Source organism: Lolium rigidum, chromosome 4 (genome assembly GCF_022539505.1).
Source record: "Lolium rigidum isolate FL_2022 chromosome 4, APGP_CSIRO_Lrig_0.1, whole genome shotgun sequence".
NCBI classification, from domain to species: Eukaryota; Viridiplantae; Streptophyta; class Magnoliopsida; order Poales; family Poaceae; genus Lolium; species Lolium rigidum.
The window spans coordinates 7,571,641-7,599,020 of NC_061511.1; the positions used below are offsets into that span (position 1 = coordinate 7,571,641).

A 27,380-nucleotide genomic window follows, 5' to 3' on the forward strand; every position below is an offset into this window, starting at 1 on the left:
AGACCAAGCCCCTGGAGCTCATGGAATCTGCCTTGGTCGCCATCACTAGGCATTGTACAGACGCAAGGCTCCAACTGACACCTTTTTCGGCCCTCGTCACCATCGATCAGCGATGTAGACGCAACGGCAAAACAACTCTTTGAGGCATGCAAAGCTCTCTTCCGGCCGGTAATGGTATCCTTGTTGCCACACCAATGGATCATGCAGCTGTACACATCTGCTGATCTGCACAATTTATATTTCTCGAGAGCACGCCATTGCCTTGCCCCCCTTGTTAATTCTCTATGATTGGTCGGCTCTATCTTAGTGTGGCCCAATTCTCCCTATAAATGGAGGCCAAAAGTGGCTATGTGTTCTCATCGCTGGGACATACAGTACAATATAGTGAGCTTTCTCTTCTACTCGACTATTCCTCAATTCTTTTGATACGATCAAGATGAACGCCAGGATTTTCGGCAACGGCGGCGAGACGCTGGTGCTCGCGCACGGCTACGGGGGCACCCGGTTCGTCTGGGACGACGTCGTCCCGTCGCTGGCGGAGAAGTTCCGTGTCGTCGTCTTCGACTGGAGCTTCTCGGGCGCGGCGGCCGACAATGGAGGGCGCTCGGAACGGCCCTGCTCGTACCACGGCTTCGCCGACGAGCTCGTCGCGCTGATGGACGAGCTGGAGCTGAAGGGGGCGGTGTACGTTGGGCACTCCATGGCCGGCATGATCGGCTGCATTGCGTCCGTCGCAAGGCCGGATCTGTTCAGCCACCTCGTGCTGGTTGGAGCGTCCCCTAGGTCCAGATCGAACTCTCAGACTCTCACCAAATAAGACGATTTATACGAAAGAAAATACCGTAGAGGATGTCACTGAACCGTGCACGTTTAATTTGTACGTACGTTGGACCAGGTACATCAACGAGGACGGGTATGAGGGCGGCTTCGACCGCGGCGAGGTGGACGCCATGCTCGCCGTCGTGGAGGCCGACTTCGCGGCGTGGGTGCCGCTCTTTGCCCAGGCCGTGGTCGGGGAGGACCACCCGACCGCCGTCGCGAGGTTCGCCAAGCAGCTGGCCACGATGCGCTCTGCCACGGCGCTCCGCGTCCTGCGCGCCGTGCTCACCTGCGACGTCCGGGCCGTGCTCCCGGACGTCACGGCGCCGTGCAGCATCGTGCACTGCGGCCGGGACACCGTGGCGCCGCTCGCCGTCGCGCGGTACATGCAGCGTGCGATGGTCAGCTGCGCCGGCGGCCGTGGCGCGGACACGGTGGTCATCGAGTCCTCCGGCCACTTCCCGCAGCTCGCCGCGCCCAAGGAGTTCGTGCAGGCCATTGAAGCCGTCTTGATCGACCACTGAACTGCTACACATAGAACAATCCATGGCGATGTTGAACGTTAACTATAAAACTGCGTCGTTTACTTGTTTGCATGCATGCTTGTAATCACGCTCTAATAGAGTAATAGTACATTCCTACGTCATCAGTCCTAGTTCTTTCCAGGTTTCCTCTGCGGCAAACATGTGAGCCGTGAGCAGTAAATAATGCAATTGGAATTGGGTTGTAAATGCCAACGAAATACATATTTGGGAGCTTTCAGAAGTGTATCGGAAAATCTCACTGGTTGATCTATTTGATTTGGAGGTTCTAAAAATGTACAATTGCTATGTCATGCCATCTTGACATAGAAGAGTTCTTGATCTACATGCTGTTTGAGCTTTTTTGTCCGTTGACCAAAGTTACCATTGGTGATGGAAATAAGGCTAGCTTTTGGGGTGATCCTTGGGCTGATGGCCTATGTCCCAAGTGCATTGCGCCTTCCGTCTATGCTATCTCTAGGAAGAAAATTTGGAACGTCCGGAAGTCAATCAACAATGATGCTTGGATCCTCCATCTTGACATATCCGCGGCCTTTTGGTTCAAAACCTCCATGAATTTACCTTGCTTTGGCAACATACCTCGCAAATCGCTCTCCAAGGTGATGTGCCAGACTCTATTAATTGTTTGGAAGCTCACCGCAAATGAGGCATACTCTTGCACGTTGGCCTACAAGGCACAATTCGCCGGAGGCATCCGCTCTTCCATGGAGATGGTCGTTTGGAAGGCTTGGGCGCCCCCAAAATGTAAGATTTTCTCTTGGCTTATCATACAAAGCCGGGTTTGGACGGCGGACCGCCTTGAGAGACGCGGGTGGCCTAACGGGAGGATTTGCCCCCTTTGCCGCTGCCATGACAAGTCGGCGGCCCATATTCTATTCAAATGCCGCCTCTCCGTTCGTATTTGGACTATGATTTGGGATTGGCTTCACATCCACGACTTTGATCCCGCCTCTTGGAGTGAGTTTAATAGTGTGGAATGTTCGTGGACTTCCATGGTTCTTGCTCATGGCGGAAGAAGGAAGGCTATGGCCTCTCTCCTCATGCTAATCGCTTGGGACATTTGGAATGAGAGAAATGCGAGAACCTTCAAAAACTTGAGCACTATGCCAACCATCATCTTCGATAGAATCAAGTCGGGAGCTAGAACTTGGGTTATAGCTGGCACGAAACATTTGGGTCTTGTGATTGCGGGAGAGTTTGCTTTTTCCTTGGTGTGGTTTTAATTCTAAAACTTGGTTCTATGACTTCTCCTTATTTAATGAATTAAGGCAATTTTTTGCCTTTCTTTCAAAAAAAGAAAAACCATAACAAAAAAGATTCTAAGAAAGTGAAGTAAATGGATATTTGGGTATACAGTTTCTAGTAATTGGGAAAAAATCATATGGATTGAAATGCTACGAAACAAATAACATGTGTCCAGATACATCCTGGAAATATGTGAAATTTCTTTAAACCATGTAAGCTCTTAGAGCTTTTTTAAATTCATAGGATAGGAAAAACACATTAATATGAATGAAAAAATGTGTGTTTTACATAGCAGAGCTCGATCTACAAGTTGTTTGATTATACCATAACAATAAAAAAAAATTAAGAAAGTGAAGTAACTGGATATTTGGGTATACACTTTTTAGTAATTGGGAAAAATCATATGGTTCGAAATGCTACGAACAAATAATGTGCGTCTGGATACATCCTAGCAACTGGAAATATGTGAAATTTCTATTAAACCATGTAGGTTATTAGAGCTTGTTTAATTCATAGGATAGAAAGAGTACATGAATATGAACCCTATAGGATTACAGGAAGAGAGATTCTCTTTATTATAGTGAATGAAGTTCCCTCGAACTTGACCTCGTGATTCTCTAATAAAATTTACACTATAAAATTCTTACACTAGTACAGAATAAGCATTCACACACAGCTGAAATGACCCATCTCACACATTTCCCACATGTTTAGTTTAAACCAACTGGATGCTAATTGCAAATAGTGCACACGTTTTTACATACAGGTCCGTGATACAAGAAGATCTATGCCCAGTTGAACCAGCAACCCATAATAGTATGATGATATCAATTATATTTGTTTACATAGTTCATACACCACATATGCATGCATTTTGACACAGATTCATTACTAGCTATACAAATGAGGTAGATACACAAAGAAAATAATTTAGTTTTTTCTTGGTTGTCTCCCTTGGTAGGTTCCCAAAGGCTAGTGCTAACACCATCTTCCGAAAACTCTGACAATATAGCTCTTGTTGTAGCTCTATACGACACGAACTCCATGTCATAGCTGACTTCCTGGCGTGAAGTTCTGAACTTCCTCAAGTGAGATGCAGTTCTTGACCACAAGTGAGGTGCAGTTGTGGAGTTCCTCACTGGAAGTGCAAGTCATGACTCCTCAAGGAAATACTATGTAGTTGTTAGCGTTACGATTTGTTGGACCCTAATGGGTCATATTATCACACATGGTTTTTTTTGGTAGTCGAGCGCCTAGGATAGGACCTCTTGGTACATGATTTGATTGTTTGTGATTAACCTTATGGCACACGTTTCTTTGTAATAAAATCGTATGTATTATTTCACGGATGAACTTATCGAGGAGTCAAAAGTTGTTTTACATTATGGTACTCATTCTTGAGAAATGAAACTGGCTGGAGAAACTCGTCGCGCTAAATTGGAACCACCCCTAGTGGGTGAATAAAAGGATCCCACCGCCCACATACATATTTTAATCGACATTGCCTTCTTCTTCATCAGTTGCTCTACACACGACTCTCTTCCTAGCCATGGCCGACTTAAATTTGACATGCTAGTTCTTAGACTTCAAAAGGTCACTATTAAGCTAGAAAATACACTATTACTACTCATGTGCTGATCATCTGCATCCTAACTGCAAGCATCTCCAAAAGAACACTGCATAGCTACAAACTAAAGTAGCACTACTCATGTGCTGATCACCTGCACTAACCCAAATTGTCTCCAAAAGTTGTCTTCTTCTTCAAATTGACATGGTACTTCTACCCTGCACACCATCTTCTTCACATGTGGCAGCAGCTGGGAAGATGAAGCCCTGGGACTCATGTAGTCCATGCCAACGGCAGCCCAATCATTGGTGGTGGGAACTGTTGAACATGCACCAACAATTCACTTTCTGCATCGAAACAAAATTCAGTGAGGCCCTCTTGTCTCCTCCATACTCGGTGACTTGCAGCACCGCTGACATCGGCTCTGAGGAGGTGCCTGCCGCTGTCGCGCGAGCCCTGGAGTCTGCCATGCTAGCAACTGGCAACTCCATCAGCATCATCACGCTGAAATCGGTGTCCCTCTGGATAACGAGCTCCACCCCCCTGCGCCTGCACTCCATCCCCATCCGGAGAAGATCCATCCCAGATCGAGGCATGCTCAACTCCTACTGCGGCACCCCCGCCAAATCCAGCAATGCCGCCGCTGCTTCCTCCATCTGCTGCCTGTCTTTCGTCGGTGGTTGCAAGTACCAAATCTTCTCAATCTCCATCCCGTCGGTGGCGCGAGAGGTGGTGTGGGAGGAGGTGGCGGTCGGATTTTGGACAGAATAAGGAGGATCAGGCTAGATTGGCTACGGAAGAGGCCGCCACGGGAGGAGGAGCTCGCCGCCGGAGTCCATGGAGAAGTGAGGAGTGAGCGATGGAGATGTTAGGAGTGAGAGTCAACGATCCCAGGGGTTATTTAGACGAGCGTCGTCATGGCCTTTCGGAGATGAAACCGATGTCCAGCGTCTCCAAAACCTGGGACAGATGTGGAAACAAATGAACAAATGCTCTGATCGTCCACTCTCTAGAAAAGAAAGTGAGCCATTGCGAATCAGTGGTGGGAATGGAAAATGGGAAGAGGAAACTCCATTGGCGCTCTTGAGAATGGTTGTCAACGCCGAAATCTTTGGGAGGCTTGGGCTTCAGAGATATGGTCTTGTTTAATCAAGCAATGTTGAGGTGACAATGTTGGCGCCTAATATCTGAACCGGATTCTCTGTGTGCCAGAGTGCTCAAAGCACGTTATATATTTTCCGGATTGTGATGTACTGGATGCACCGCAACCGCGCTCCTCCTCCTATACTTGGTGGAGTATTCAGTTTGGTATGAAGTTGGTGAAGAAAGGGATCCATTGGGGTATTGGCGATGGAGCAAAGACAAAGATCCTAACTGATTCTTGAATTCCCGATTTGAAACCATACATGCTGCAACCTTTGGTGCCCATCCCTCAAGACCATACAGTTGACTCTTTAATTCTTGAAGACGTGCTTGGGATGTGGAGTTAGTTCCCTCAATCTTTGATGGGGATACACCTAACAAGGTGTTGCAGGTGCCTATTAGTCGCCATGGTGGAGCAGACCATATGTCCTGGCCTCATGCTCCCTTCGGTCAGTATACGGTGAGATCCGCTTATCACCTGGCCCGTGAGGATCGCTTTGCGGTCAATCGGAGCAAGTCTGGTCTGGGCTCTTCTTCAACAACTCTTGAAAGTGTTGACTCTTAAGCTGTGGAAGAAACTCTGGGCAACTAAAACGCCAGGCAAGATGATTATCATTATGTGGAGGTTTGCCCATGATTGTCTTCCTTGTGGACACCAGTTTCAAAAACGCAATATTCCGGCGTCAACAGAGTGTGTCTTATGCAACAAGCATGAAACATTTAAACATGCCATGTTGTTTTGCCCATATGCCAGGGAAGTTTGGCAAGGAATCCAATCTGAACATCATATTCATCTTCGAAGGAAGTCATTTATATCTCCAAAAACCTGGGTTATGGAGTTTCTGGAACGTGGTTCGGATGTTCAGTGCTGCTATTACTGGCACATATGGGATGCAAGCAACAAAGCTCGAGAGGGAGAAGGTGTTTTGCATCCTACGTCCTTGGCTGCCAAAGTGAATGCATATATTGATATGATCCTGGTTCATCTTTACAAACCTGCTACTAACCATAGGCGTGAGCTCTCTTCAGGTGCTAAATGGGTTCCGCCGCCGAAAGATACGGTTCTGGTGAATGTTGATGCAACTATCTTTTCGCCATCAAAGCAAATGGGGGCTGGTATTGTTGCAAGAGACCACACTGGTAATTGTATCGCTGCTTGTGGCGAGCGATCGGATAATGTTGTGACACCAGAACTGGCGGAGGCTCTTGCCATCCGCAAGGCTGCCTTGTTTACTCTTGATGAGGGTTTTTCGAAGATCATCATTGCATCCGATTGTCTTTCGGTGGTATAAAGAATAAAATCTTCTGTGACTGATCGTTCTCCGTACGGCATAGTCATCGAAGATATTAAGGCTATCTCAAGACGGTTTACTTCCTGTGGTTTTCGTCATGTGCTTCTCGTGCTCAACGTTGCTTCTCATCGGTTAGCTAGGGAGTGTTTTTCTTTAGTTAGCGCTGTGTGGCGTGGTGTTTCTGTTAGATGTATATATCTGTCTATTGTAGTTTCCCCAGATGTTAGGGGGCTTTCTGCATATGTGCACCTGTACATGTACTATATATTGTGGCCTTTGGCCCCCTGTAATACAACAAGCATATTTTCCTAACATGGTATCAGAGCAAATATTGATCCTCTAGTTTCCCCGGGCCGAAGTTGCTTGTTCAATCTCCCGTCCGTCGCCCGATTACTCTGCTCCAATCTCCCGGCCGATTCCGCCCGGCCTCGCCGCCTGCTCTCCGTCCCGCTCCCGATTCAGCTCGGGACTCCGTTGCCTCCGTCCGCACGCACGTCCGTGCGTGGTGCGTGGATTCTCCCCAAGCCCCGGCCGATTCTCCCCAGCTCCGGCCGATTCACCCCTGCCGATCGATTTCCGCCCGTGCGCGGCCGCCCCCTGGCCGATCAGCTCCGGCCGATTCGTTTTCTGCCCGTGCGTGGCCGTCCCCTGGCCAATCAGCCCCGGTCGATTCTCCCAGCTCTGGCTGATCTGCTCTGGCCGATCTGCTCCGCCCGAGGTGGCCGCCTCCAGCTCGGCCCGCTCGGCCTAGTTGACTTCGTTCTGTTCGATCGTTTCTCTATCCTGACTACGATCTGAAAAAAAAAGCAAAAAAAAAACTGTCGTCGGGCTGTTGTTACCTGATGTCTTCTTCCGCTGATCCCGCCCCTTCTTTGGGCCCACCTTCGGTACTTGGTCTTTGTCCGCTGTCTCCGTGTATGACGGCTAGCCATTCTTCGTCGCCTTTTGCGGTCTTTCATGCTTCTCTGCTCGCGCTTCACCGACTTTGTCTCCCACGGCCTGCCGTTCTCCAGACTACTCGACTCTCCGTTCTTTTGGTTGCGTCTGCTATGTCCTTCTGCCTCCTCGCGAACGCACCAAACTGACCGCTCAGTCTGTTGAGTGTGTTTTTCTCGGGTACAGTGATGAGCATAAGGGCTATCGCTGTTGGGACCCCGTTGGTCGTCGGATGCGCATCTCTCGTGACGTCACGTTTGATGAGACGCGTCCCTTCTATCCTCGCCCCACCTCGGGTACTTACCCGGTGGATGATATCTCTTTTCTTCTTTTTCCGGATGCACCCCATGCTGTCCCTTCTTCCTCTTCTTCTGATGACTTGTCTTCTGCAGATGAGCTTCCCCCTTCCCGACCTGTTCGTCAGCGTCGTGCTCCAGTTCGTTACTCTCCTAGTCAGTATGGTCTCTCTGTCGTTTCCGAGCCGACTTCTTATCGGGATGCCGAGCGTCATCCCGAATGGCAGCTTGCCATGGCTGAGGAGATCGCTGCGCTTGAGCGCACTGGCACTTGGGATCTTGTTTCTCCCCCTTCTGGTGTTCGTCCCATCACGTGTAAGTGGGTCTATAAAATTAAGACTCGCTCTGATGGATCTCTTGAGCGCTATAAAGCGCGTCTTGTGGCTCGTGGTTTTCAGCAGGAGCACGGACGTGACTATGATGAGACTTTTGCCCATGTGGCTCATATGACTACTGTGCGTACCCTTCTTGTTGTTGCTTCTGTTCGCCGCTGGTCCGTCTCCCAGCCTTGATGTTCGAATGATTTTCTTAATGGCGAGTTGAGTGAGGAGGTTTACATGTTGCCTCCTCCCGGGTATTCTGTTCCCGATGGGATGGTTTGTCGTCTTCGACGTTCTCTCTATGGTCTCAAACAGGCCCTCGTGCCTGGTTTGAGCGCTTCGCCTCTGTCGTGACTCGCTGCTGGTTTCTCTCCTAGTCTTCATGATCCAGCACTTTTCGTTCACACTTCTCCTCGTGGACGTACTCTTCTTCTTCTCTATGTTGATGATATGATCATTACTGGTGATGATCCTGAGTATATTGCCTTCGTCAAGGCTCGTCTTCGTGATCGGTTTCTTATGACTGATCTTGGTCCTCTTCGCTATTTTCTTGGCATTGAGGTTTCCTCCACTTCTGATGGCTTTTCTATCTCTCAGGAAAAGTACATTCAGGATCTTCTTGCTCGTGCTGCTCTTGGGGATGAGCGCACAGTCGATACTCCTATGGAGCTTAATGTTAAGCTTCGTCCTACTGATGGTGATCCTCTTCCTCGATCCCACCCGTTATCGCCATCTTGTTGGGAGTCTTGTTTATCTTGCTTGTCACTCGTCCCGATATTTCTTATCCTGTTCATATTCCGAGTCGGCTTGTCTCAGCTCCTACCACTGTTCACTATAGTCATCTCCTCCGTGTTCTTCGTTATCTTCGTGGCACGATCACTCGTCGCCTTTTCTTTCCCCGTTCCAGCTCTCTCCAGCTCCAGTGCTATTCGGATGCTACATGGGCGAGTGATCCTACGGATCATCGTTCGCTTTCTGCTTACTGTGTGTTTCTTGGTGGTTCTTTTGTTGCTTGGAAGACGAAGAAACAGGTCGCAGTTTCCCGTTCGAGTGTTGAGGCTGAGTTGCGGGCTATGGCTTTGTTGATTGCTGAGGTGACTTGGTTACGGTGGTTGCTTGCAGATTTTGGGGTCTCTATTACGACACCCACTCCACTTTTGTCCGACAAGTACAGGTGCTATCGGTATTGCACGTGATCCGGTCAAGCATGAGCTGACCAAGCATATCGGTGTTGATGCTTTTTACACACGTGCACGTGTACAGGATGATGTTGTTGCGGTTCATTGTGTGCCTTCAGATTTGCAGGCTGGCGGATTTCTTTACGAAGGCACGGACTCGAGCGCAGAGCATGATTTCTTACTCTCCAAACTCAGTGTTGTGGATCCACCATGAGTTTGAGGGGGGGGGGGGGGTTAGATGTATATATCTGTCTATTGTAGTTTCCTCAGATGTTAGGGGGCTTTCTGCATATGTGCACCTGTACATGTACTATATATTGTGGCCTTTGGCCCCCTGGTAATACAACAAGCATATTTTCCTAACAGTTTCTTCGGATTGTATCCGACAGGCTCTGTGTAATGATGTTATGTTTATTGAACAATAAAGAGCACGCGTTTCCCTAAAAAACCTGGGACAAAACAGCCAATCTGAAGTTAGGTGGTAATTTGTCCGGTATTAGATAGTTAGGGAGGTAATTTGCCCCACTTAATATATAAGGAGGGTTAGCGCCCCAAACCTCATACTTAGGGGGTGATTTGCACTTAATTACGTCCTGCAACCACAGGCGCGGCCGGCCTTGCTTGCTTTACTGGACATCAGCGACAAGAAGCTCCGCGGTTGGACTTGATGGACCCTTCCCGTCCTTCATCTCTGCTTGCACCGGGCTTGGCCTCGTCTGCAGGCACCACCTTGGAGCATTTTCGTCCCCGCCAGCGTGGATAACCTACTTTCGGCTCCGTCGCCAGCAGGCCAACACCACCTCCGATCAGTTTCGTCTCCACCAGCAAGATCCGGATGAACTCTAGGCTACATCTATAGAAAAATAAAGAGGGGGAAATCATAGGTGCAGACGCCCTCCATACAGTGGTAGAAATGCCGTAGGTAGCGAGCGACTTTTCAGGCTGCAAATCGTCGAGAAAATGCACTAGTCCCATGCACGGGACATATCGTGCATGGGAACACCATCCATTTATGTAATATTGCTTTAAGATTAAGATATATAGAGAATCTTTTGCATGCACATAATACTACTACCCCACACTAATACTCTCCCTCCTCCTTTAATACATGAATCTAATCTTTAGTGTTGAATTTAAAAGTGTAATATTTATTGAAATATATATCAAAATATGAATTTGTTTGAATATGTGAATTTATTTTTATGATATATTTTCAACAAACCAAAAAATTGGTTTGATTCGACAAAATTCAAATTATGAATTCTAAAACACATTTAAACATAATGATGCACAATAAAATTTGATAAAACTAGATACAAAAAAACGTATTTTTAAACTAAAAAGTAAGGCAACTGCAAAATATTTTCTGAATTTGATGAACCAAGTTTGAAACTGAATGAACCAAATTGTTTCGATGAAAATTTTCACCTTGTTTCATTCATTATGTTTGATTGTGTTTCAAAAGTTGATTTTTAAAAGTTACCAAAATATATTCAATGTTATAGTTATTTTGTATCTCTGTTTAATAGGAGCCCAAATGTTCAAACGGTTTTCAAATTGAACTTCTAGTTTAAAAGATATGGATTTTATAAATTTTGCATCTAGTATGAATGGAGAGAAGTAAACTGACGTAAACGAGAAAAAGTAGAAGAGAGAAAAGTAGAAGAGAGAAGGTGGGTCCGTGCACCTCCCATGCATGGAACAAATGCCACTCTCGCAGATCATGTGTAGGTTTATCGACGGACCGTTTATCTCTCTTCCCTCCGGGTCTTCGAGAATAAAAGAGTTGTGATACAAGACCACATGCTGCGGTCTTCTCCAGGTGGCCGCGCACAAGAAAAAATGTTAACAATGGAACTGTGATTGTCAGGTGCTCGGGAGATGCAACAAAGGAGGGTTGCGAGTAGCTATGACTCCTCGTCTCCTCACTAGGAAGACCCCCCTGATTCACATTCCGGACAGAAAATCAGCAACAAGACCTAGCTCCTGTGCATATGCCCGATGTCACATGACTTCCGCAGAAATCAGTGATTCGGTAGTATCTTCATACCAATCAGGGAGTGGTGATGAAAATAATTTAGCGGGCGCAAAAGAACAGAATCAATAAAAGGGCCGTGAGCAGAACAATCAGCAAACCACCGCAAGCAGCCACACAAAACAAACCTGGTACGAAATATCCACATTTACCATGCATCCAAAAGGGTTCCGGTGATGAGCAAATCTGAGCTCGTTACACCATGTTCACTCCAACAACACAGAAGTCCATTAGACCCGCATCAGAAGGCGCCTACGTCCAAGTGATGCACACACTATCCTAAAAATTCATTCAACGCACAGGCTGATGGTTGTAGTGGTTCTTCTCTTTCTTCTTTGCTGCCGCAAGCTTTGCTCTCCTAGCTGCTGCCTCAGATGCTGCAATCTTTGCTGCTGCGTCCAACTCTTTGCTCGACTTCTTTTTCTTCATCGATGCTACCTTCTTTATGCGCTCCCTGACATCCACCGGAGCGATGTCTTCATCAGGTTCTGCACCAGCAACATCATCGGCCACATCATTCTGATCATTTGCTTCCTTTGCCTCCTTTGAAGACTTGTCTTTCTTAGCTTTCTTCTTCTTGGAGGTCTTGCTCCCTAGAGGAGCAGGCGCATCTTCCTTTTTCTCTTCATCAGCAGATTGACCTGTACTTTTCTTATCTGGAAAATATGCACAACAAGATTATTAAACTATCGAAATAACCATCTTTGGGCCTTACAAAGAAGTGAAGTCACAAAATTTGAAGCACAATAATTACCAATATAAAAAAATATATCAAGGTACATTCAAGTTTTATGGACGTGGTTTTAGTTCAAGTTTGAACTAAATCCATGACAAGAATTATGGAACAGGGGGAGGGGGACTAATTTATTGGAGAAGGGGAAATATTTTAACTTGCCATTTGTTTCATCTTGAGTAGCATTAATTCCAAACTCAGCCAATACTGCATCAAGCTCTTCCATATCTTTTTTCTTTAACTCCTTCTTGGAGAGCTGTCTTTCAGTTTCTTTGGGCGCTGCAAGTGGAGCTACAGCTTTGGGAACTGCCAGCTGGGAAGGGGCATCATCTCCTGCCTCATGTTCATCCTCAGCGGCAGGATCAACCTCATCATCAAGGCTATCATCTTCACTCTCAATTTCCTGCAGTGTGCAGTAGGCATATGGGAAGTTATTACTTAATACTACAAAATATAAAGGGTCATACCAAATGGTACTTCAGAGTAATTGCCAGTGTAATACCAATCAAACTGTACTGGAACCTGAATTTTTTTTTCTAATATAGGAGCAGCACTCCCAATTTCATTCATCATGTAACCTGAACTCTAAAGCAACACCGGAAATATGGCGAAAGGTGATAAAACAGCTCAACTAAAAAGCTTCTGCTGTTCTGAGGCAATAGGAATGGCTCACAGACCACAATAGCATACCCTCAAATTCAGGTCTGTCCACAAAGTATGGAACTATTGGCCCACTACAGTCACTTTTTTTATGCTCCAAGATTTTAAAAGTCAACATAACATCTTATTATACAAAAAAATACAGTTGTCAAGAAATCGACAGAATTAGAATTTTCCAAAACATCCAACATGCCATTCACGGCAGAAGTCCAAATAGTGCACAAGTGGTCCCATGTTACAAAGTGAATCAAGCAGGCCCAGGATTTGTACAGCCTGGTTGGGTACTGGTCTGTTCTGGGTTACGATGCAAGATGTCCCTGGCTGGACCCAACATTAGTAAGAAAAACTAAGAAATGTTTTCTACATTGAATCAGCCCAGGCTACGGCCCTGGCTGCCTTCATTATGTTTCCTGCCCTAGTCTGAGTGATGCTACGTATAACAATATTTGATGGCAGTTTTTTCCATCGTGTTCATCTTAATTTAAAGAAACACAGCACAATAGCTAGATTTCGGGAGCATCTAAAATGATTTTAAAAAAGACAATATCTGGCAAATACGGAAGTTCAAGCTAGAACCTAAGAATAACTATGGACAGATATTTCTTGTCAATGAAAAACCCACATGCCCAAAATAGTCCTTTTACGGCATATACCCAAATAGGCAGGTGATAGTAATGCCAGCATCCAGGAATATCTGTAGGCCCAACCTGATTGTGCACATCAGTATTCTTTTATATGGGCCACAAGAAGTACACTAGTACAAAATAGTTTTTCCCCACTAAATTACAAGTTACACATACAAGTACACATTAGGCTCCGCTGGGTCACCATGCTATGGCTTCTAGCCGAATGAATTTGTACAAAGGAACAGGTGGACAGTGAGCATATTCTCCATACCACCAACAAATTAACTACAAAAAGCCTTTTGTCAGTCCTAAATCCACATGTCCAAAGATTATATTGAAGGCATGCACGGAATCTAGGCAGGTGATAATGATGTCAACATCCAAATTTATTTTAAACTTCAACCTGATTTCCCAAACACTCTTTAGTCTAACATCAGCATTCTCCGAGATGGGCCACTAGTAAATTGTACTCAATTCTCAGGACATAGGAATTTTCACTTACTAATTGCATTGTCGTTCGGCCTGATTCCATACAGGCACATATTAGCTTGCGTCAGCAAGCGCTAACTTGATGATTTTTTCCACGGATAGTTTCAGCGAGCGAACTACACGTGCCACCAACGTCAATTAAACAAGGTCAATGAGCATACTATCCACGCAATAAATAAACCAATTCCTATTTATAACACATGACTATACCCTCACACATCAAACACCAGTGGAACAACATCCCTAAGTTGACTGCCACATAAACAGCAAATTTGATCATGTATAAATGCAGTGTACAGAATGATCTCAAAACATTCCAATAACGGAAAAGGCGTGTTATCACGCAACAATCAACTTTCCACAGCATTCACCCGTCCACGTGCTACCTATGAATGCACTGCGTGACGCTACGGAGCCTATTGACATCCCGAAAAGGCGAAGACACCATAGAAATACTGGCTCCTGAAGGGCAAATTCTGTCCTGAAGACTCAAATACCACTTGTTCACACGACACAACATCATGTCATGCATATAACAGACAGATAAACAGGCATAGGAAGAGAGTCTTGCAACGGTGAGGCGTCACTGAATTTCGTTCAACGACACATATATGAACAGGCATATATAGAAGGGGGCGCAAAGCAGCTAGTGGGGGAAGAAGTAGGGTAAACCTGTTCAAGGGCAGAGTGCTCCTGGTCATCCTCATGGCCGGCAGCCGCGTCGTCCTCCTGGGCCTCCGACACAGGGCGCAGCGGCGCGGTGGTGGCGAAGTAGTCGTCGTCGTCATCATCCTCGACGTCGGCCCAGGACTTGGTGGTGAGCGGCGCGGGCGCCCAGACCACCTCGGGCTTCACCGGCTCCGGCGCCTGCTTCTTCGGCTTCTTCTTCTTCTTGAGAGTCTCGAGCGCCGCGAACACGTTGCCGGTACCGATCCTCACCTCCTCCGAGCCAGCTCCCCTCCTGTTCCCTCCCCCAGCCATCTCTCCCTCGCCCGCAACAACGATCGAGGATAAAAAAGGAAGAAAATCAGATCTTGCCGCAGCGCTACCTGGCGCTGTCGGAACTAGCCGATCTGCGGGAAGAACGCAAGATGGACACGGACAGGGCACGCGGTCGAGCTTGAGAGGATCTGACGGGAAAAACCAAGGGGACAAGACCGATGGGCAGGTGTTCCGCGGGATTGCGTGCTGGAGGTCGGATTGGATTTTGCGGGGGATTTGGTTTTGGTCTGGTCTATTGGAGAAGACGAAGTGGACGGCTGCCTGCTGCGTGCTGTTGTACGCCTCGATCTCTATCGCCACGGCAGCAGATAGGGAGTACAACTCGTATCGTACTCTTATCCGGTGATGAACGGGAACCTCGACCTTGCAGTGTACACGTGTCATAACCAAAGGAGGTTGTGATTGTGACGACGCCTCCCTCCAAGAACTTGAGAATCCAAAGAGGAAGGGGGCTTGTGACGACGCCTCCCTCCAAGAAGGTGAATGATGCAACAATCCATTATCGACGTCGGCAGAGACTAAGGTCTTGCTAAGCTTCCGTCTAGCCCCAAACCACTAACCCTAGAGCTTGGCCTAGTCACAGACTAACACAACCGACATCAACCAAAAGAAATGGGAGAAATCGTCGTCATCAACTGTGGCTTGACGCCTAGCTAGCGAACACCCTAGGCACTAAGATGGCCGCCGGCTACCAAAAGAGACGTAACGTATAAGCAGCTAGGCCAGACATTGCTATATGACCACGTCGACGGAGATATCAAAGGATGATTCAAAAGAGACTGCTAGAGGAGCTCACACAAAGCAAGGACACCCGGGAGAATCAGAACGAAGCGGAGGAGTAGAGTCCATCAAACAAACAAAAAAAGGAACTGCATGGGGACGCTTTGAAGAAGAGAATGGCACCCGGAGGTGTCGCCTTCACCAGCAATGGTCATTTCCATGTGAAGCTTTCGCCGAGACCCATCCAATTCTAGAATCCGACCGCCACCACGAGGGAGTGGAGAGGGCAGCAAGATGTCGCTCCAAGACCACCAACCCGAGAAGAGTGGTCTAGCCCCAACTAGATCACCCGCATACTGTATCCGGAAACCCTAATCATCCAGAACGGCTTGGCCGGGCCCGACCTAGATCTAGGCGCACCACAACGGCACAAGATCTGGTGGCACCACGGCGATTCCACTGACGGTTGGAGAGGCGAGCCACAACCACGATGCCAGGGAGGCCCAACCCGCGTCAGATCCACCCTAGATCCAGGGCGCCCTGCACCCAAGCAGGACGAGCACCACATGCGGCATGGCGTGGTAGCGAGGAACGGCGAGGCAGAGCTCGCGCGGCCTGATGTGCCCGACGAGGAGGACGAGAAGTGTGACATAGACGGACATGGTCTCAGGGAGTATGAGAAGGAGAGGGGAAGGGGGACGGGGGGAGGAGGAGGGAGCCGCAGGGGAGGGGGAGAGGGGGCGCCACCGCCTACAACTGCGAGGAGGGAGGAAGTGGGGACTACCGGCGATGCGAGGTGGGGACGCTCCGGTGCCACCCGGGAGCGAGCGACACAGGAGTGGTTTTGGACATGGAGGCTACTGGCGTCACAGGGTGAGTGTTCCGTTGATGATGACACTGCAGTTCAAACCGGAGAAAGAAGAAGATGAGCTACCGACGGAGGTGGAGTGTTAAGTGAAGCGGGTACAAAATTTAAGCGATTCGGCAAATGGTCGCGTTTGTTATTCAATAACCATTGGTAGTGTGGAAAGATTCGGCGAATTTAAAAGCAACAATTGGCGACCATGATCCAGAGAGATAGACGAGCGAGCTCCGTTATATGCATGGACCTTATAGCATCTCTTCTCACGATTGAATTTAACATTTGCAAGCTCCACGAGATTCGCTATGTTATCATGTCTTGTATCTCTGATAGCATTGACCACCTCCAAACAATCCGATGCAACATTGAGTCATTGTAACTGCAGATCAGCTGCTAGGGATAAACCTTCACGACAAGCAATAACTTCTAGCGTAGCAGGGCCAGAAATATCATAGATAGCAAGAGCCGAAGCTCGAAAATAAATATCATTTACATCCCTACAAACAGCTGCGACCAGCGACCACACCCCTGTTACCATGCTTAGAAATTCCAGCGTCTACATTTATTTTAACAAACCATTCAGAGGTTCTATTCAAGATGTAGCTGAAGTAGAAGAATATCTAGTTGGTCAGGATGATAATTGGGCTCTATTAGGAAGAGAACACGATTCATAGCCCGGAAATGGTGAATGGAACCGCAGGTACGCGCGCACCCGTTTACGTAAAGTTCAAAATAATGCTATTTAAAAGTTTAAAAAAATGTGATGTAAAATTTTACATGTATATACTATGTTGATACTTACTCATGTGTGTTTTCACGGAAAAATACCATTGTATGTGACCTACACAAAAATGACAAAATGCAAATTCCTATTCCAGTGAATAGTACAAATTTCTGTTCACTATTCTCATTTGGACATTTTGTCATTTTTATGCAGGCCACACACAATGGTATTTTTTCGTGAAAACTTACACGAGTAAGTATCAACATAATATGTACATGCAAAAATTTACTTCACATTTTTTTGAAAATTTTTAAATAACATTTTTTGAACTTTTCGTAAACGGGTGCGCGCGCACCCAGGTTCCAAACGTCCGGGTCGATTCATAGCCAGCCTTTTCTCCAAAAGAAAAACACGTTTATGTCTTAATTTGCCCAAGAGAAACCATTTTGCGCATTTTCAGTTCAGGATGATCAGAAAATAAACTTGTTTTCTTAAACACCAGTGTTTGTTTATGTAAGATAAAGTGGTCGGTTGAGATTTAGGACATGCTTGGTTTATAGGATTCTAAAAACTACTATAGTAGGAGAAACAGAAGAAGCAACTAGGAATGGATGTACAAAATAGAGGATCGAAAACATTAGAATTTTGTAATTTTGGTTCACGGGAATAGGAAAAAACACATCTTTCCTAATAAACGTGGTCAAGGTAAAGTTAAACTAAGTGAAAAGATATAATTAGGGTGTTATTATGCCACTAGAGACCCATTCTTGTTTTTCGTGGGTATAAATTTGGAAAGAGGCTCACCTAGATTGGTACAATTTCTCTCTTTTTTTTCTTTGGAACTGAGATATAATAGGAAATTTGCTTGCCTTGTTTGCTCAATTTTTTTGAAGTAAATGGATAAATAGTGCCACTAGGTATCCATTGCTGGTATGAACAAGTCCAAGATGGGGCCCGCACCGGAGTTTGTGCGCAAGCTAATTGCCACGACATAGGCGAGTGAAGACCAATGTTCATGCGCTGTACAAGCTCTTTGTGGTGATCCCGGTAAACCTCGTTGGCTGCCTAGAAGGTCCCATGTGCGGAGGTGGAGGCGTGGTGGTTGTCGTCGCCGGGCTCATGTGCAACGGTCGGTGTAGTGTGAGGTCGCATTCATGTCGTCCGAAATACTCAGGAGCCACTGGGACAACACGAGCATCATGTCGGAGGTTTTTTTTTTCAAAAAAGGGAGATGCACTGGTCTCTACATTGACTGATGCATACAATTTTTTATTTTATTATTGAAAGTTTCTGGGTTTACAACTTATGAGTCACAAAGTGTTGATAAATGAATCACACACTTAAAAATAATAACAAAAGATAACATGAGATAGCTGCTCATCCAGTTGTGATTCTATTACTAACAGGTTGCCGGCACTTCATATTACCCTTCCATTTTCTCTTTACCAAGTTATCCTTTGTTAAGATCACCTTGAGATGGATGGATCACATAAAAATTCTAATTTTGAGCGAAACCTTAATTTTCGAAATGTGTTGCAAAGATAGATTGTATGTCCATTTATATGATCTAAGTACAGAGGTTTAACCCACACAATACAAAAAATAGTTGACTTCCAAACGAAAACATCATTCTGATGTGATAAATGCACCTCTATCCAACGTTGAACCAAATGTCGGAGCTGTTTTGATCACCGTAGCGCGTTTTTCTTCTTTTTTGTAGTAGGGTTGTGTGCACCCATAATTTCTTTAGGACATCTCGTTGTTGCAGAGGATGAGTGTAATTGGTATCTTTGCGATATTAATATGTTCTCTTTGTCGAAAAAATGTCATCCATTTAAGACTCGTGACACACCACTTACCAAGAATTAGAACTGTAAGATTGTATTATGTCTCACAAATTGATACAAAACTGTTTGGGGTACAAGGGATATAAATAGTAGAGCCAACCGACTAAGCCTAAAACCCTAGCTTGCGTTACAAGTTTAGCTTAACCGAAACATATAATCTAACATCCCCGCAGTGTCAACGTGGGGTTCAATCACGTTGAGACTGAAACGAATGTCATGAAACGGCTGTGTCGGCAGTCCCTTGGTAAAGATGTCGGCGAACTGCGCTGTAGTGGGAACATGAAGAACTCGAACTTGGCCCAAAGCAACTTTCTCCCCGACGAAGTGAATATCTATCTCAATATGCTTTGTCCTCCGATGCTGAACTCGGATTGCTTGGATATGTAAACCGCTGAAATATTATCACAATAAACAATAGTGGCCTCCTGGATGGGACGATGAAGTTCAGCCAACAACTGCCAGTAGCCAAACTGTCTCAAGCAACTGCATGTGCAACAGCTCGATACTCAGCTTCTGCAGACGAGCGTGAAACCGTAACCTGTCGCTTAGAAGACCATGAAAGCAAATTGTTACCCATAAAAACACAGTATCCGGACGTGGACCGACGAGTGTCGGGACATCCAGCCCAGTCCTGTTATCACCAGAATTTGACCAAGCTAGAGGTGGGCCGCGATCGAGATGGACGTGAAGATTATACATGGAAGAAATACGTGAATCGGCCTTTTATACCAAGTTGGGCTAAACCGCCCATGTATCTGTAACATATTAGATCGCATCTCAGTTTAGAAGTTAGAATCTATCTCGTGCACGGTTTAGTGCACGCCCACATTAGAAAGTCCCCGGACTATAAATATGTACCTAGGGTTTATGGAATAAACAACAACCAACGTTCAACACAAACCAATCTCGGCGCATCGCCAACCCCTTCGTCTCAAGGGTTTCTCCGTAAGCACCATGCTGCCTAGATCGCATCTTGCGATCTAGGCAGCACGAGCCTGCCCACGGTGTTCATGCGTTGCTCGTACTGAAGCCTTGTTGATGGCGAGCAACGTAGTTATCATAGATGTGTTAGGGTTAGCATTGTTCTTAGTATCATATGCTGTCGTAGTGCAACCCTTGCGCATCTAGCCGTCCTCGTACCTCATCATGGGTGCAGGGCGGCACCCCGCTTGATCGTTATGTAGTAGATCTGATCCGTTACGATTGCTCCTTGATTTATCAGGGATTAGTTTAATATCTGCAATAGTTAGGCCTTACAAAGGGTTGGAGGATCCAGCGGCGTGTAGGGTGTAGTTTGCTGGCCCTAGACAGGACGTTCCGAGGATCAACCTCGTGTTGGTTTTTAGGCCTTGTCTAGGGTTGGCTTACGATCACCGTGCGCGAGCGCGAGGCCCAATCGTGAGTAGGATGATCCGATTATGCGGTGAAAACCCTAGATCGTCGTGGATCTCATATGCTTTATCTTGATCAAGCGAGACCACCATATATTCGGCCACCTTGGACGAATCATGGGTGGATCGGCTCCATGAGCCGATTCACGGGATAACCTCGAGAGCCGATCGAGGCTCGTATTTAACGTGTACGTGTGTGCCCTGCAGGAAACTAAGCGAGGCATTATCCACACCTTCCCGACCGGGTATAGGTCGGGTGGCACGCCCCTGCAATTTGCATCGGCGCGCGACCGGGAGGCTTTGCGGGCCGTCGCTCCGAGGGATCGGGGCCAGCCGCAGCCCTAGTTGTTCCCGGCTCTACGGTGTTGGCCGATCCATCGCCCGCCGGTGGGTTTCTGACGTCAACACATTCTGGCACGCCCGGTGGGACCATCTTCAACATCCACGACATCCACCACATCGCCATCTACATCCGAGATGGCGGAAGAGACTCCGGTCACTTACGAGGACCTCACTGGCGAGCTCAAGAAGAAGTATGACGAGGCCAAGGTCCTCCTCGAAGCCGACCTCATCGGCTCTTTCCACAGGACCCGCTCCCATGGCATCAGATGGAAGGGGTTCTCACCTGAAGGCGCCCTTGATGGAGTGGATCTATCCACCCCGTCGAAGAACGCACCGGGTCGGCTGCGTCGGGAGATCAACTTCATGGTGGCTCATTCACTGCACCGCCACTCTGAGAGCCTGGTGAACATGTTGGAGCGCGTCGCCCTTCGCGTGATCCAGGAAATCATGAGCCATCAGTACTCTCCGTCAGGACCAGCTCTCGGGATGCATCAAGGAGAATTGCCACTCCAGTCCCGTCCGCCGCTGCCACATGCGTTGGCAGCACCAGCTGAAGTGCCGGCTACACCGGCATTCGTCGTCTACAAGATCGGTGGTGACCCTAGTGACTACCAGTTCTTGACTGAGGCGCCTAAGGAGATCCCGCACGGATACGCATGCGCATACGTGCCAGACTGCAGCGCCTGGGCACCCTCAAACCAGGCCACAACATCAGGGACTCCGGCGAAAACAGGAGGAGCGTCAGAAACAGAGCTCGAGAAGCAGACGTGGCTAGCTAAATACGCCACCCCGACAAAACTCCAGAGCCCAGCTCCTGCAGTTGGCTCAGAACCGGAGAAACAAGCATGGCTGGTTAAGTACGCCACTCCGGCGAATCTTCAAGGTTCGGCACCTACAGCCATCACCGCGGATCAGATTTGTACGATTCTGAAAGATCAGTTCGGCATGATGCCGAAAAGGAAGACGGTCGGCTATACCAAGCCGTACCCCAACGAGTACGAATTGATCCCGCTACCACCCAAGTATCGGCTCCCGGACTTCACAAAGTTCAGCGGATCGGATGGTTCCAGCTCCATCGAGCATGTGAGCCGATATTTGGCACAGCTGGGCATGATCTCAGCGTCAGACGAGCTGCGTGTGAGGTACTTCTCACAGTCCCTCACAGGATCGGCTTTCGGTTGGTACACATCGCTGCCACCGAACTCAGTCCAGACTTGGAAGCAGCTGGAAGAACGGTTCCATGAGCAATATCACTCAGAGGCTTCCGAGGCTGGCATTGCCGATTTGGCACAAGTACGACGAAGCGCGGGAAACGAGTGTCGGAATACATCCAGCTCTTCGGGACCGTTAGGAACCGATGCTATTCGGTTCACGTAAGCGAAAAAGAAGCGATCGAGTTGGCGGTGGTGGGTCTGTCATCATCGATCAAGGACGTGGCCGCCCAAGCGGACTACCCTTCATTAGCGCACATGGTGCAGAAGCTGTCAGCGTATGAACAGCGCCACCCAGATGTCTACCAGGACAAATTCAAACGCGTGGTTACCATGGTTGACGCAGGCGAAGATGAAGGCGCTATGGGAGACCAAGAAATAGCGATGGCTGAGTGGACTCGGGAGGAAACCCCGTGTCCCGCAAATGGGTAAAGCCACCGGGGCCGCCCGGGGATTCGATTTTGACGTGACCAAGACGGAGCAAATCTTCGACCTCCTGCTCAAGGAGAAACGAGTTGACGATTCTCGAAGGTCTCAAGTTCCCCACGGCGCAAGAGCTGAACGGAAAGCCATACCGCAAATGGCACAACTCGCTCTCCCATGCCACCAACGACTGCAGGGTGTGGCGTCAGCACATCCAAGCGGCGATAGAGAAGGGGCGTCTAATTTTCAACCAGTACGCTATGAAGGTCGACACCCAACCCTTCCCCGCCGTTAACATGGTGGAAGTCACCTGCCCTGAGGGTGGCCAGCCAGGTCCCTCGTTCAGCATCAACATGGTAGGACCTGGGAACCACTCTGGCAAAGATGGAGCTGAGAGCAGCTGCTCTCAGAGCAAGGACACAGAGGGGGCCGCTCCATGCGATCGGCTCCGTCAAGATGGCAAGTGCTACGTCACGGAGGGGGAAGTTAAGAACATAAGATATCAACGACCCCTCTCTGATCACCTCCTCAATAAGTACGTGAGTCGGTATGATCAACGCCGGCGACACGGCGACGATGATGAAAGAGGCCGTCTGGCCAGAAACGACAGAAGACATCGTCGGCATAATCACGATGAGGAGCGGCAGGAGCGCCACGCCAGGGAGCAGGACGATACGGACAGGCATTGGGACTGCCCTTTCTTCAGACACTGCTGGGATTCAGGAATGAGCCGATTACCAACAATCGGCAACTACCCAGAATGCAACCAGAAAAAGAAGGAGGCAGCCAACGTATCTGTGTTCGAGCGCCTAGGGCCTCTCCCACCACAAAACAGACGTGCTGAGATCCCTCGGTTGGAAGATCTCGAGGATTCGGAAGACGAGGGGGAAGACGAAGAAGACAGGTACCACCGTCCAAGGTGGTGCCCTGATGGTCTCAGCCATTCACAAAAGCGCAGGGTTCAGCGATTGCGCGGTCTGGAGGAAGCCGAAAGGTTATACTTGCATACGCTGAGTAAGGCACGACCTGATTTGGCTGCGAAAATCCAGAGGACCCTGGATGAAGAGGGACTGCCGCAAAGAAAAGAGTGGCGCCCCAAGCAAAGGAAAGCCGGTGATGAAACATCGGCTGGCACAAACATGGTGCTCGTTCGTCCGGCGAAGTGTAGGGCTCCACGATTACACGATGCACTCGAGGTGGACGACAGCAAGCGCACCAACGTGATAAAGTCAGAGATTGGGCTGGTTTTGTCTACCGGCCTGGGCGAGTAGCAAGACTACGTCAATAAGCAACGTGGCAAGGCTGATCCTTGCGATCGGCCCTCCAAACATTTATGGAGGAACATTATAAAACCTTCACCGAGCAAGCAATGTGGAGGCCGATTCCAGCGATCGGCCAAAATTATCCTCACCATCCATTCTGCCTGGGATCAACGTTTGACCCAACAGGGACTACCTGACGAGCCGATACCATCAATTCTCTTGACAGAATCGGCTCGGGGGGGCACCTAGATGGATAATACTAAGTATGGGGGCCGATACACAAATCGGCCTAAAAATTTTAAACATTTTACAGCCGATGCAAGGGCATCGACTTTAGAATTGAGAAGTAGCCGATGCGCGGCCATCGACTCAAGAGGAATAACTGTTACGATCAGAGGATCAATGAAGCACGAAAGGGGATTTTAATGGAAGAACTCCTCAATGGAGTAATTTAAGGGCTCGGATCCTCTCTTCAAGAGCAGCTTGGACGTGCAGATCAGGTCGAGGATGGATCGCATTAGATCCGCCATAGGAAAGGAGCCGATCTGACCAGCAGGCGCTAGGAGCGGACCGAAGAAGCTCGGGGGCAGCCCACCTTGAAGGCTCTCTGCAAGCCGATTTATGTGCAAATCGGCTGGCTCTGCATGATCAAGCCCAGGCTAATTCAGCTAAGTTACGCGTCCTCGTTTCTGTTTTTGCCTTGGCCAAGACTCGGGGGGCAGCAGGCCTGGTGGATATTTTGTTTTGCTCTGTTTAAAGAGCCGATTGGGATACCATCGGCTGATCCTTCATTGCAACCTTCTTCACAAATGATGAGTATTGAAGAGGATTATTGGGTTGGTTGGAAAAGTTCAAAGGTTTTCCTGAAGATCCTGCATTTTCTCGCCGATTTAGAAAATCATCAGTTGAAGAAGGGAAGGGCGAGTTTCAAAGGACCGATGCGGTGCTATCGGCTCATTACGCATTGGCAAAGGGGACGAATCGGCAAGGTCAGTAGAAGAGGGAATCGGCTCAATTAAACTCAAAGGAAATCGGCAAAATCAAATTGGGGAAAAGTTCTTCATTAATAGGCGAGATTTCTTACATAAAGAGCCAATTACTCTCAAAAGGAAATACTAGGGGATACATTGCCCCATCTACTACCACTGGCCCTATTCTAGAAGTCCTATCTACGGGCCATCACTGCCCTCGTCGTCGCCGTAGTCGCTGCCGTCGGCGCTGCTCCCGGCGGGTTCGTCGTCGCTCCAATGGCCGCCGACCGGGCCCTCGTTGTCTTCATCTTCTTCGTCAGCGTCGTCTTCGTCACTGTCGAAGTCGCTCAGGTTGCCCGGCCAAGGGCAGAACCGCTTGGCCAGCGGCTCGTCGGAGGAGCTGTCGTCGTCGTCCTCCTCCTCTTCCTCCTCCTTCACCCCTCGGAAGAGGTGAAGTCATCCCGGGAGAAGCGATCGTCATCGCTCTCCTCCTCCGGTTCCCCGTTGGCGAGGAAGCGGAGGTCGCTTTCCCCGTCCGTCGAAGACCGGGTCGTCCTCGGACCGGATGGAGAAGTCATGGTCCGACTCCTTCCCGGCCGCAATGGCGCGGCGGATGTTGGCCGCGTGGACTTCTGCCGGGTTGTACTCCGGCGTCGGCTCGCGGGATGTGGAGGACTGGCTGGAAAGATCCGATGGAGGAGAGGAAGAAGAAGACATTTTGACGCAGGAGGGCTTTTTGGGATGCTAATGCGAAGGAGATGCAGAGGAGAACTGTTCGTAGCAGTTAAATAAAAGGGGATATAGTGGAAATTCAATGCCACAGCGGTTTCCGAGGAAGTAGTGCCAAGACTGTCAAATCGTGCGGAGAAGTTGAGAAGGCAAGTTATCATGATGAAGGACTCTGCGACGGTTCTGCTCTGCCACGACATGACCCTACGAGAGGAAATCGTAATGATTTTGGAAATGTCATTTCCAAAACCAGGGGGGCATGTGTTATCACCAGAATTTGACCAAGCTAGAGGTGGGCCGCGATCGAGATGGACGTGAAGATTATACATGGAAGAAATACGTGAATCGGCCTTTTATACCAAGTTGGGCTAAACTGCCCATGTATCTGTAACATATTAGATCGCATCTCAGTTTAGAAGTTAGAATCTATCTCGTGCACGGTTTAGTGCACGCCCACATTAGAAAGTCCCCTGGACTATAAATATGTACCTAGGGTTTATGGAATAAACAACAACCAACGTTCAACACAAACCAATCTCGGCGCATCGCCAACCCCTTCGTCTCAAGGGTTTCTCCGGTAAGCACCATGCCGCCTAGATCGCATCTTGCGATCTAGGCAGCACGAGCCTGCCCACGGTGTTCATGCGTTGCTCGTACTGAAGCCTTGTTGATGGCGAGCAACGTAGTTATCATAGATGTGTTAGGGTTAGCATTGTTCTTAGTATCATATGCTGTCGTAGTGCAACCCTTGCGCATCTAGCCGTCCCTGTACCTCAACATGGGTGCAGGGGCGGCACCCCGCTTGATCGTTATGTAGTAGATCTGATCCGTTACGATTGCTCCTTGATTTATCAGGGATTAGTTTAATATCTGCAATAGTTAGGCCTTACAAAGGGTTGGAGGATCCAGCGGCGTGTAGGGTGTAGTTTGCTGGCCCTAGACAGGACGTTCCGAGGATCAACCTCGTGTTGGTTTTTAGGCCTTGTCTAGGGTTGGCTTACGATCACCGTGCGCGAGCGCGAGGCCCAATCGTGAGTAGGATGATCCGATTATGCGGTGAAAACCCTAGATCGTCGTGGATCTCATATGCTTTATCTTGATCAAGCGAGACCACCATATATTCGGCCACCTTGGACGAATCATGGGTGGATCGGCTCCATGAGCCGATTCACGGGATAACCCGAGAGCCGATCGAGGCTCGTATTTAACGTGTACGTGTGTGCCCCGCAGGAAACTAAGCGAGGCATTATCCACACCTTCCCGACCAGGTATAGGTCAGGTGGCACGCCTTGCAATTTGCATCGGCGCGCGACCGGGGAGGCTTTGCGGGCCGTCGCTCTGAGGGACTGGGGCCAGCCGCAGCCCTAGTTGTTCCCGGCTCTACGGTGTTGGCCAGTCACTGCCCGCCGGTGGGTTTCTGACGTCAACAAGTCCGCATCAGAGTATGCTGTCAAACTGGTAGGTGAAGTGGTGTTTATGTGAAGGCCATAATCTAATGTTCCTTTTAGATATCTAAGGGTGCGTTTCATGTGATTGTAGTGAGAAACTCGTGGATCATGCATATATAGACAGGCTTGTTGGACAGAATAAGATATTTCTGGGCGTGTGAGAGTAAGGTATTGTAGTGCACCCGCAATGCTACGATAGAGAGTTGGGTCTGAGAATGGTTCGCCATCAGTAGAGAGTTTGGCGCTAGTGTCAACAGGTGTACGAGCAGTCGACGGTCAATCATGCCTGCGCGGTTGAGAAGATCTAGAATGTACTGACGTTGGGAAAGAAAAAGACCATTAGAGTCACGTGTAACAGTGATGCCAAGAAAATGATGAAGCACACCAAGATCGGTCATAGAGAATTCAGAGTTAAGCAGTGTAATAATATGATCAAGAAAAGTCTTAGTGGAAGCAAGTGAGAATGATATCATCAACATAAAGAAGAAGATAAGCTGTGTGTGTGGAAGTGTGATAGACAAAAAGAGAGGTGTCGGTGAGAGAGGGAGTGAAACCGATTGTTTGAAT

At 48.2% G+C, this 27,380-nt stretch overlaps 2 protein-coding genes across 2 annotated transcripts; one reads left to right on the plus strand and one right to left on the minus strand.

The window, feature by feature from the left end:
* The first annotated feature begins 436 nt into the window (after positions 1 to 436).
* LOC124646645 (strigolactone esterase D14-like) lies at positions 437 to 1,343 on the plus strand. Its single transcript, XM_047186738.1, has 2 exons — positions 437 to 783; positions 896 to 1,343. The coding sequence occupies exons 1-2, from the start codon at positions 437 to 439 to the stop codon at positions 1,341 to 1,343; spliced, it is 795 nt and encodes a 264-aa protein (XP_047042694.1).
* A 10,159-nt stretch (positions 1,344 to 11,502) lies between these two features.
* On the minus strand, positions 11,503 to 15,178 carry LOC124708219 (nucleolin-like). Its single transcript, XM_047239907.1, has 3 exons — positions 14,554 to 15,178; positions 12,269 to 12,509; positions 11,503 to 12,029 (listed from the first exon to the last, which is right to left on the minus strand). Exons 1-3 carry the CDS (start codon positions 14,860 to 14,862, stop codon positions 11,665 to 11,667), a joined length of 915 nt encoding a protein of 304 aa, XP_047095863.1. The 5' UTR covers positions 14,863 to 15,178; the 3' UTR covers positions 11,503 to 11,664.
* Between the last annotated feature and the right edge of the window lie 12,202 nt (positions 15,179 to 27,380).

Coding starts and splice junctions, on each gene's coding strand:
- LOC124646645 (XM_047186738.1), top strand. CDS start 437: ATGAACGCCAGGATTTTCGGCAACGGCGGCGAGACGCTGGTGCTCGCG. Junction 784..895: donor CTGGTTGGAGCGTCCCCTAG/GTCCAGATCGAA, acceptor ACGTTGGACCAG/GTACATCAACGAGGACGGGT.
- LOC124708219 (XM_047239907.1), bottom strand. CDS start 14,862: ATGGCTGGGGGAGGGAACAGGAGGGGAGCTGGCTCGGAGGAGGTGAGG. Junction 12,510..14,553: donor AGCACTCTGCCCTTGAACAG/GTTTACCCTACT, acceptor TGCACACTGCAG/GAAATTGAGAGTGAAGATGA. Junction 12,030..12,268: donor TACTCAAGATGAAACAAATG/GCAAGTTAAAAT, acceptor CATATTTTCCAG/ATAAGAAAAGTACAGGTCAA.